This window comes from Plecotus auritus (genome assembly GCF_963455305.1).
Source record: "Plecotus auritus genome assembly, chromosome: 3".
NCBI lineage: Eukaryota > Metazoa > Chordata > Mammalia > Chiroptera > Vespertilionidae > Plecotus > Plecotus auritus.
Genome location: NC_137772.1, coordinates 130132970 through 130145020, shown reverse-complemented (window position 1 = coordinate 130145020; position 12051 = coordinate 130132970). Strand labels below are relative to the sequence as shown.

General features: G+C 39.4%; 1 protein-coding gene across 4 annotated transcripts in view; it reads left to right on the top strand.

Moving 5' to 3' along the window:
* Positions 1–12051, top strand: part of ERC1 (ELKS/RAB6-interacting/CAST family member 1) — a 512141-nt gene that overhangs the window by 453818 nt on the left and 46272 nt on the right. For 2 of the 4 annotated variants that reach the window (XM_080660553.1, XM_080660552.1), the window contains one exon: positions 10525–10713. In XM_080660553.1, coding sequence (XP_080516679.1) covers positions 10525–10713 — 189 coding nt within the window. Of the gene's footprint in view, positions 1–10524; positions 10714–12051 lie in introns of those variants that run through there. The other 2 variants (XM_080660551.1, XM_080660550.1) reach the window with 1 other exon arrangement.

The following is a 12051-nucleotide window of genomic DNA, read 5'->3' as shown; positions in this document are numbered from 1 at the left end:
AAAACACTTAAAAAACAGGAGGAGAGCCTAAAGGAACTTTGGGAGAACACAAAACAAAACAGCATCTGCATAATAGGGGTCCCAGAAGAAGAGGAAACTGAGCAAGGAATAGAAAACCTGTTTGAAGAAATAATGACAGAAAACTTCCCTGATATTGGGAAGAAGAAAAAACTCACACCAGTCCAAGAAGCTCACAGAGTCCCAAAAGAGATGAACCCAAAAAGACCAACACCAAGACACATTATAATTAAACTAGAGGCCCAGTGCATAAACTTTGTGCACAGATAGGGTCCCTAGTCCTGGCCAGTGATCAGGGCTGATTGGGGCCTTCTGATTGCTGGACAGGGCCTTCCTTTGTTCCACGCCAGCCCCTAGTGGTCAGCATACATCATAGCGAGCAACTGAACTTGTGGTCCCCCAGTCGAACTCCCAAGGGGACACTTTGCATATTAGCCTTTTATATATATAGATTGGCAAACACCAACAACAAAGAATCTTAAAGGCTGCCAGAGAGAGACAGGAAGTTACCTACAAGGGACCTCCCATCAGATTGTCGACTGATTTTTCAACAGAAACACATCAGGCCAGAAGGGAATGGAATGAAATATACAAAGTTATGCAAAGCAAAGGTTTGAATCCAAGAAGGCTATCAATCAAAGTTGAGGGTGAAATCAGGAGCTTCCCAGACAAAAAAAGGACTAAGGGAGTTTATTACCACCAAACCAGCAATGCAAGAAATGATAAAGGGTCTGTTGTAAAAAGAAGAAATAGGAAGGGAAGAAGAACACAGGCATAAAGAATAAAAATGGAGACAAACAAGTACCTATCAATAATAACTTTGAATGTAAATGGATTAAGTGCTCCAATCAAAAGACATGGGGTAGCTGAGTGGATAAGAAAACAGGACCCATATATCTGCTGTCTACAGGACACCCACCTCAGAACAAAGGACTCACACAAACTGATGGTGAAAGGTTTTTCAGGTAAATGGAAATGAAAAAAAAGCTGGGGTAGCAATACTTATATCTGACAAATTAGACCTCAAAGTGAAGGCCATAACAAGAGATAAGGAAGGCCACTTCATAATACAAAAGGGAGCAATTCAACAAGAAGATGTAACTCTGGTAAACATATATGTACCCAATACAGGAGCACCCAAATTCATAAAAAAAACTTCTAAAGGATATCAAGGGAGAGATTAACACCAATACAATCATGGTAGTGATTTTAAAACCTCACTAACACCACTGGATAAATATTCTAAACAAAAAATCAGCAAAGAAACATCAATCCTAAATGACTCACTAGATCCGATGGAATTAATTGACATCTTCAGAACATTTCACCCCAAACCCACAGAATGTACATTCTTATCAAGTGCACATGGGTCATTTTCAAAGATAGACCATATGTTGGGACCCAGGCAAAGTCTCTTCAAATTCAAGAAGATAGAAATCATATCAAGCATCTTCTCAGATCACAATGCATAAAATTAGAAATCAACTACAATAAAAACAATGAAGAAGAAAAATCAAACACCTGGAAGCTAAATAGCATGCTACTAAACAATGATTGGGTTACCAAAGAGATCAAAGAAGAAATAAAAAGCATCATGGCAACAAACGACAATGAAAACACAACAATCCAAAATCTATGGGATACAGTGAAAGCAGTCTTGAGAGGGAAGTTCATAACTCTACAGGCCTACCTCAAAAAAAAACAAGAAAAAATGGTAATAAATTACCTTACCCCACAACTCAACGAGTTAGAAAGAGAACAACAAGAAAAGCCCAATGTAAGCAGAAGGAAGGAAATAATAAAGATCAGAGCAGAGATAAACGACCTAGAGACCCAAAAAACAATACAAAAGATCAACAAAACCAAGAGGTGGTTCTTTGAAAGGACAAACAAGATTGATGAACCTCTGGCCAGGCTCACCAAGAAGCAAAGAGAGAGGACCCAAATAAACAAAATCAGAAATGAAAGAGGTGAAGTAACAATCGATCCCACAGAAATACAAAGGATTATTAAAAAAAAAATACCATGAACAACTCTATTCCAAAAAAATGGACAACCTAGATGAAATGGACATATTCTTAGAAAAATATAAGATCCCAAAACTCAATCAGGAAGAATCAAAAAACCTGAATAGGCTGATAACTACTGAAGAAATTGAGGCAGTGATCAAAAATCTTCCAGCAAACAAAAGCCCTGGTCTGGACGGCTTTACAGGGGAGTTCTACCAAGCGTTCAAAGAACCAAAACCTATCCTCCTCAGACTGTTCCAAAAAAATTCAACAGGAAGGCACACTCCCACGCTCTTTCTATGAAGCCAGCATTACCCTAATTCCAAAACCAGATAAAGACACCACAAAAAATAAAAAGAGAGAACTACAGGCTAATATCCTTGATGAACATAGATGCTAAAATCCTCAACAAAATTCTAGCAAATCGGATTCAGCATTACATTAGAAAGATCATAACACAGTGAACAAGTGCGATTTATTCTGGGATGCAAGGATGGTACAATATCCTCAAATCAATAAATGTGATGCATCACATAAACTGAGAGACAAAAATCACATAATCATATCAATCGATGCAGAAAAAGCATTTGAGAAAATCCAACACCCTTTCTTGATAAAAACTCTCAGCAAAGTGGGAATAGAGGGATCATACCTCAACATAATAAAGGCCTTATATGACAAACCTACAGCCAACATCATACTCAATGGGCAAAAACTATACTCATTTCCCCTAAGAACAGGAACAAAACAGAGATGCCCACTATCACCACTCCTGTTCGATATAGTACTGGGAGTGCTAGCCATAGTGATCAGACAAGAAGAAATAAAAGGCATCCAAATTGGAAAAGAAGAAGTAAAACTGTCCTTATTTGCAGATGACATGATACTATACATAGAAAACCCCAAAGACTCCATCAAAAAACTACTAGACCTAATAAATGAATTTGGCAATGTAGCAGGATACAAAATTAACACCCAGAAATCTATGGAGTTTTTATACACCAATAATGAAGTCACAGAAAAAGAAACGAAAAAAACAATTCCATTTACCATTGCACCAAAAAAAATTAAGATATCTACTAATAGGAATAAACTTAACTAAGGAGGTAAAAAACCTGTACTCGGAAAACCACAGGACACTGAATAAAGAGATAGAGGAAGACAAACAAATGGAAGAACACACCATGTTCATGGATTGGTAGAATCAACATCATTAAAATGTCTATACTACCCAAAGCAATCTACAGATTCAATGCACTCCCCATTAAAATACCAATGGCATATTTCAAAGATCTAGAACAAACTCTCCAAAAATACATCTGGAATAAAAAAAAGACCCCGAATAGTCACAGCAATCCTGAGATAGGAGAACAAAGTTGGAAGGATCACAATACCAGATATCAAGCTATATTAGCAAGCCATAGTTCTCAAAACTGCCTGGTACTGGCACAAGGACAGACATATAGACATATAGACATATAGACATATAGACATATAGACATATAGACCAATGGAACAGAACAGAGAACCCAGAAATTGACCCAAGCCATTAATATTAATGCTCAATTAATATTTGACAAAGGAGGCAAGAGCATACAATGGAGTCAAGACTGTCTCTTCAATAAATGGTGCTGGGAAATTTGGTCAGATACATGCAAAAAAATGAAACTAGATCACCAACTTACACCATACACAGAAACAAACTCAAAATAGCTAAAAGACTTAAACGTAAGACGGGAAATCACTTAAATGTGAAGACGGGAAACCATAAAAATCCTACAAGACTCCAGAGGCAGCAAAATAGCAGACATATGTTGCAGCAATATCTTTACAGACACAGCTCCTAGGGCAATGGAGAATAAGGAGAAAATAAATAAATGGGACTACATCAAAATAAAAAGCTTCTGCACAGCAAAAGAAACCATCAACAAAACAAGAAAGCCCACTGCATGGGAGAACATATTTGCCAATGATATTTCAGATAAGGGTTTAATCTCCCAAAATTTACAGAGAACTCATACAGCCTAATAAAAGGAAGATAAACGATCCAATCAAAAAATGGGCAAAGGACCTAAATAGACACTTTTCAAAAGAGGACATACAGAAGGCCAAAAAAATATGAAAACATACTCAATCCAAGTCACTAATCATCTAGAGATGCAAATCAAAACAACAATGAGATACCATCTCACGCCTGTCAGAATGGCTATCATCAACAAATCAGCAAATGACAAGTGCTGGCAAGGATGTGGAGAAAAAGGAACCCTCGTGCACTGCTGGTGGGAATGCATACTGGTGCAGCCACTGCGGAAGACAGTCTGGAGTTTCCTCAAAAAACTAAAAATGGAACTCCCATTTGACCCAGGAATCCTACTTCTAGGACTATAGCCCAAGAAACACCAATCAGAAAGGACATATGCACGCCTATGTTCACAGCAGCACAATTTACAATAGTTAAGATTTGGAAACAGCCTAAGTGCCCATCAGCAGATGTGTGGATTAAAAAACTGTGGTACATCTACACAATGGAATAGTACGCCACTATAAAAAAAGAAGGAACTTTTACCATTTGCAACAGTATGGATGGAACTAGAAAGCATTATGCTAAGCGAAATAAGCCAGTCGGAGAAAGATAAATATCACATGATCTCACTCATATGTGGGATATAATCATCAACATAATTTGATGAACAAGAATAGATCCAGAGACAAATGGCTGGGGAGGGGAGGGGGTTAGAGAGCAACCAAAGGACTTGTATGCATGCATATTAGCATAACCAATGGACACAGACACGGGGCGGTGGAGGCTTGCCCGGGGTAGGAATGGCTGGATTGGGGGGTGGGGTGTCATTCGGGGGAAAAAGGAGACATATGTAAAACTTTAGACAATAAATAAATAAAAATAAAAGAACAGGGACCTAAAATGTCAATTTTTCTATCATCAGTCATAGAGTAGTAAGTTTGTGTCTTTCCATTTTACTATGAGAAATTGGACCTTTTGATTATTACCATTTATCACATTTCCCCTTCCCTCAACAATCATACCTTTTTATGCCAATTTTCCAATCCAAACAGTAATTACCTAAGATGACTAGCCGTTTCAGCCTTGCAGCCCAGATATGATGGCAACTACACACACACAGAGAAGGAGAGGGAGGGAGAGAATAGAAAAGAAAGAATGGGAATAAGTTGCACAAACCCAGTGAAAATCCCAAAAGTTTTTTGTTTGTTTGTTTTGTTGTTGTTTTTGTCATTTCATTTCTATGAAAGAAGATAGAGAAGTCCAAGCTAAAAAAAAAAAAAAAAAAAAAAAAAAGGAAATTAAAATAGGACTGCATTGCTTGGAGGCATGAGCGATGTGGTAGTAGAACCGTGACTAGACAGTTTTGTTATTTAAGTGCAAAGTGTACATGCAATTAAAAGAATTTTGCTTTTAAAGATTAACTTTGGAATTCTTTCTAAATTTTCTACAGTATATGTATTTGTTGTCAAAAACAAAATACAATTTTTTTGAGAGATTGATGTTGTTTGTGAAAATTTTCCACTCTCTAAATTCTTGGCTTTATTAAACCAATCTCTTCCTTTGGTGATTGGCAGTGTTGATAAGCCTATCATAGCATAGGTAGAAAATGCCAATACAGAACTGGTGCCATGATCCTGCCCATTGGGGGTCTCTTATAGAGCCCAAGAGCCTTTCATACCAGCACCTAAGTATTTAATCTTTATACATACAGAATTCTGTGTGTGAGAGAGAGATTAAGAAATAAAAGTCAAGCCCTAGCTGGTTTGGCTCAGTAGATAGAGCATCAGCCTGCAGACTGAAGGGTCCAGGGTTTGATTCCGGTCAGTGGCACATGCCTGGGTTGCGGGCTCGATCCCCAGTAGGGGGCATGCAGGGGGCAGCCGATCAATGATTCTCTCTCATCATTGATGTTTCTATATCACTCACTCTCCCTTCCTCTCTGAAATCAATAAAAATATATTTTAAAATAAAATAAAATAAAAGTTAAAAAAGAAAAAAATAACGCTGCCCTAGCTGGTTTGGCTCAGTGATTAGAGCGTCAGCCTATGGACTGAAGGGTCACAGGTTTGTGTCCAGTCAAGGGCATATACCTTGTTGCAGGCTCGATCCCTGGCCCCGGTCGATCAGGTTATGTGCAGGAAGCAGCCAATGGATGTCTCTCTCTCACATTGATGTTTCTCTCTTTCTGTCTCTCACCCTTCCTTCTACTCTCTCTAAAAATCAATGGGAAAAATGTCCTTGGGTGAAGATTAACAAAGAAAATTAAAATTAAAATAATGCTAAATTAACTCACTTTCTCAGGTTTGTCTAGCCAAACTCTAACTTCTATATTGTATTACATTATATAGGCCTAAACTCTGAATTCTGATCTCTTTAGTAAGCTTAAGATTGTTTTAGCCACCAAACGCTAGTTGTTCTCTCTTTTGTCATGGAAATAATATTAGAAACAAATGAAATGTCATTTATTTATAAAGCAATCATTAAAAATCATGATTTCCAGTAACAATGCAACATTGTGATAGTACTCCCAATATAACAGTAAATGAATAAACAGTATATTAAGTAAATGTGAAGTCTGATAATATTAAAAATTGAGTAATATAAGTTACTTTAAAACTTGGAAGAAAATTACTAAAATGTTTCAGGTGGTATTCTTTTTGTTGTTCTGCTTATTCATTTATTTTATTTTTTAGATTTATTTGTTGATAGATATGTATTTATTGCAATTTTATTGTTCTTATTTTGATTTTTTTTCTCCTTAAAGAAGATCCTTTAACATTTCATATTATACTGGTTTGGTGGTGATAAACTCCTTTTCTTTTTCTTGTCTGGGAAGCTCTTTATCTGTCCTTCTATTGTAAAGGATAGCTTTGCTGGGTAGAGTAATCTTGGGTGTAGGTCCTTGCCTTTCATCACTTCGAATATTTCTTGCCAATTCCTTCTGGCCTGCAAAGTTTCTGTTAAGAAACCAGTTCACAGTCTTATGGGAACTTCCTTTTAGGAAACTAACTGCTTTTATTTTGCTGCTTTTAAAATTCTCTCTTTGTTTTTAACCTTTTGGCATTTTAATTATGATGCATCTTGGTGTGGGCCTCTTTGGGTCCATTTTGTTTGGGACTATCTAGGTTTCCTGGACTTGTATGTCTTTCCTTCACCAAGTTAGGGAAGTTTTCTGTCATTATTTTTCAAATAGGCTTTCAATTTCTTGCTCTCTCTCTTCTCCTTCTGGCCCCCTGTGATGCAAATGTTGGTGTACTTGAAGTTGACCCAGAGGCTCCTTACACTATTCTCATTTCTTTTATTCTTTCTTCTTTTTGCTGTTCTGATAGGGTGTTTTTTGCTTCCTTATATTCCAAGTCACTGATTTGATTCTCAGCTTCATCTACTCTACTGTTGATTCCCTGTAAATTATTCTTCATTTCAGTTAGTGTATTCTTCATTTCTGACTGCTTCATTTTTATGGTTTCCATGTCTCTTCTTTATGCTGTTGAAGTTCTCTCTAAGTTCCTTGAGCATCCTTATAACCAGTGTTTTGAACAATGTTTTGGTTTTTCATTTGGGACATGATTCTTTGCCTCCTCATTTGTCAGCCTCCCTGTGTTTGCTTTTATGTATTTGGTGGAGCTGCTATGTCTCCCGGGCTTGTTAGAGTGGCCTCATGTAATAGGTGTTCTGTAGGGTCCACTGGCACAGCCTTCATGATCACCCAAGCTGGGCCCTCGAGGTGCACCCCCTTGTGTGGGCTATGTGCACTCTCTTCTTGTAGTTGAGCCTTGATTGCTGTTGACATGTCAGTTGGAGGGATTTACCCCCAGGCTCCAACCACCAACTTCTGACCACGGTAGAGGATCAGCTGTTCATGGGTCCACCCCACAGAGCAGAACTTACTTCAGCAGGGCTCTGGTGCCTGCTGAGTCCACCCTTTGAGTGTGTTGCTTGTTGAGGTGGTTGGATAGTGCTTCAACATGGTCTGAAGCTGTCCACTGGGTGTGCTGGCTCTGGGGCCTTCCTGGAGGTGCAGGCCAAGGTCATTTGCCACCTGTGTTCTGCCCAGGGCCACCTGACATGAGGTACTAAGTGATCTACAAATGGATGATGCTTATGCTTGACTTGGAGGTGCCCAGGCGAGGCCAAGCTGTGAATCAAGGCAGACTGCTAGTGCGAGGCCTCGGGCCACTTAGTGAGAGTTACAGGACACACTGAGGCCAGATGCTGTTTGTTTGAGAGATTTCAGGAAAATCTGAAGGATGAGCCAAGATAGGCTATTCATATGGAAAAGCCACTGGAAATAACTTGGTTGGGCCCAAAAAGCTGGGTGGGGCAGGGCCTCAAGGAATCAACAGGGCAGGGCAAACAGTATAGGCCAAGTTGATGGAGTCTCAGATATGGTGCCCGTTTGCTGGCTCTGTGAGGGGAGGTCTCGTCAAAGGAACAATGGCCTCTGCCAGCACTTCTCTCTGGGAAAAAGCCGTACCCCCAGCTCCCGCCTTGATACCAGATATTTCAGGTCCTCCTTGTATTTCTCTGGTGCCTTTCAAGCTGCTGCCCCAATGCTGGAGTTCAGAGGGAGTGAGTCCAAGTAAGTCCATATGTGGTCCCTTTAAGAGCAGCCCTCTGTTTCCCTCAGCCTCAATTCCAACTGGTTTTCATAGCCAGAAGCTATAGGAACCTTTCTTCCTGGCACTGGAACCCTGGGCTGGGGGGCCTGGCATGGTCCACTCTTCCGGGGACCTCTGCAGCCGAGATACCCTTCCTGGTTTTTATACAGCATACATGGGTGTGAGACCAGCGCATTCCACATCTCCCTGCCTCCTACCAGTCTCCATGTGACCTCTTCTTTATTCCTAGTTGTAGGACTTCCATTCAGGCAGATTTCAGGTAATTCTGAATGATGGTTGTTCCGTAGTTTAGTTGTGATTTTGATGTGGTTGTGGGAGGATGTGAGTACCATGTTTACCTACACCGCCATCTTGACCAGAAGTCATTCAGGTTGTATTCTTGATGGAATACCTAGAGGCTCTTTTATTATTTCTTTTACAGTTTCTCCCAGTATTTTTCAGAGTAAAATGTGTATTGATTTCATAATAAAAATTATATAACATTGTTTACAAACCCTTAGAAAGGAAAGCAGCAGGAGCACTCCTCTGAGGAGGCCAGAGGAAATCAGTGTCACTGTTGAAAGTAATAGCAGGCCTTGCTTCTATTGACTTGAAGATTTCTGAGCTCCTTATTCATTAGGTGGGTCAGAGGTGTCCTGTTGATGAAGAATGCCAGCCCAGTGACATGCAGCAGGTGCATACCTCTGCCTTTTAAGTCCTGGGAACATTTTGAGAATTGCCAGCATTTTGGCTGCATTTTGCAGCTTTCACAGCTGCTGTGTGTCAAGCAGATGCTGCTTTAATATTTCAGTGCTCTGAGATGTGAGATCTGGCCCAACTGTTCCTAAACTCCCCAGGCTTTGACCAACTACTAAGTACCTGACCAGAGCATTGTCGTGAGAGCTGTTAAATGAAATTCTGGGGCAGAAGCCATCTGTCATTTAATGGCTTCCAAAGGGAGTCAAAGGGATACTTACTCATCCAGGGCAAAGGGAATGTAAAAGAGAAAGAGAGGACTGCTGTTCAAGAAAAACATAGAACCAATGTTACAACTAAGAGAATTTCAGAGTCTTTGGCTAAGAGTCAGGTATTTGGTGTTATATAAAGGTTTATCAATCATTGTTTAAAAAGAATATTAGATAGCCTCTGTAAAAGAATGAGGGGAGCTTAAGCCAGGATGAGGCAGGTTGGTAATGAATTCACTCGTCACATCTCTTGGCCAAGGAAAACATGCACCTTCTCCAGAGACAGCATTTTTCGTCCATTCTAGGAGGTGGAGGAACACACGAAGTGTATGTTGCCCAGGCTTTCAGATGAGCAGATTTCACTAGCAGCTTTTTGTAACCTACTCATAAATAAATGGAAGAGAAATTGTGAGGTAACTAGAGTCTTTATCAGCAATGTCATCTCTGTAAAAACAAGTCAGTCCTGTGCTTAATCCCCTGCCAAAGTATGGAACTCTTAGCCTTGTATTGAAGCTCGCGAGCCACATGTGGCTCTTTGGCCCCTTGAGTGTGGCTCTTCCACAAAATACCACGTGCGGGCACACACGTACAGTGCGATTAAAACTTCGTGGCCCATGTGCAGAAGTCGGTTTTCGGCTCACAAAAGAAATTTCAATCGTTGTACTGTTGATATTTGTCTCTGTTGACTAATGAGTTTGCCGACCACTGCACTAAGCCAACATCCCCTACCCATCTCCCAGAATGGTGGTTGAGTATGATACTGTAAATGTGCAGGTATGTGAAATGTTTCTTTTTATGATCCTGAAGATTTCAATAGTGATTTGGTCAGTTTTCTTTCACTTGGGAGGCATAAAGATATTTAAGCTCGTTTCAGACTGATCTTGACTTTTCTCATTTTTTTTTCACCTTAGATCATCCAACCTCTCTTAGAACTTGACCAAAATAGAAGCAAATTAAAGTTGTATATTGGACACCTGACAGCCCTCTGCCATGACCGAGACCCCCTGATCCTTCGTGGGCTCACTCCACCAGCTTCCTATAACTTGGACGATGACCAGGCAACTTGGGAGAATGAGCTGCAGAAGATGACCCAGGAACAGGTCAGTTACTTGAACTTTGATAAGATCTTATCAAAATTCAGCTGCTACTTACGTTGATGCAATAGGAGTTACCTTAGGGAAGTTGGTGTTCATATTCAAGATTCTTAGCAGTAGTTAATTCTTCAACAGATATTAGCAATTACTATTTGAAGGAAAAGAACCATTAGATTAATTAGTTACTCCCTCTCTGCTACATTTTCTGTTTACTGTTACCTGTAAAATTCACTAATTCTCTTTTGTCATGTTATGATTTATTTATTTATTTATTTATTTATTTATTTATTTATTATTATGTTTTTAATTTAATAAATCTTTATTGTTCAGATTATTACAATTGTTCCTCTTTTTTCCCCCTATAGCTCCCCTCCACCTGGTTCCCACCCCACCCTCTGCCCTTACCCCCCCCCCCACTGTCCTTATCCATAGGTGTATGATTTTTGTCTAGTCTCTTCCCGCACCCCCCACACTCCTCCCCCCGCCCCGAGAATTGTCAGTCCACTCCCTTTCTATGTCCCTGATTCTATTATATTCACCAGTTTATTCTGTTCATCAGATTTTTTATTCACTTGATTTTTAGATTCACTTGTTGATAGATATGTATTTGTTGTTCATAATTTTTATCTTACCTTTTTCTTCTTCTTCCTCTTCTTACAGAATACCTTTCAGCATTTCATATAATACTAATTTGGCTGTGATGAACTCCTTTAGCTTTTTCTTACCTGTGAAACTCTTTATCTGCCCTTCAATTCTGAATGATAGCTTTACGGGGTAGAGTAATCTTGGTTGTAGGTTGTTGCTATTCATCACTTTGAATATTTCTTGCCACTCCCTTCTGGCCTGCATAGTTTCTGTTGAGAAATCCGCTGACAGTCATATGGGTATTCCCTTGTAGGTAACTAACTGTTTTTCTCTTGCTGCTTTTAATATTCTCTCTTTGTCTTTTGCTCTTGGCATTTTAATTATGATGTGTCTTGGTGTGGTCCTCTTTGGATTCCTTTTGTTTGGGGTTCTGTGCGCTTCCTGGACTTGTAAGTCTATTTCTTTCACCAGGTGGGGTAAATTTTCTGTCATTATTTCTTCAAATAGGTTTTCAATATCTTGCTCTCTCTCTTCTTCTGGCACCCCCATAATTCTGATGTTGATACGCTTGAAGTTGTCCCAGAGGCTCCTTACACTATCTTCACCAACATTTGTCCTTTGTTAATTTGCTGATGATAGCCATTCTGACAAGTGTGAGGTGATACCTCATTGTCATTTTAATTTGCATCTCTCATATTAATGACTTTGAGCATTTTTTCATATGTCTCCTGGCCTTCTGTATGTCCACTTTGAAAAAAT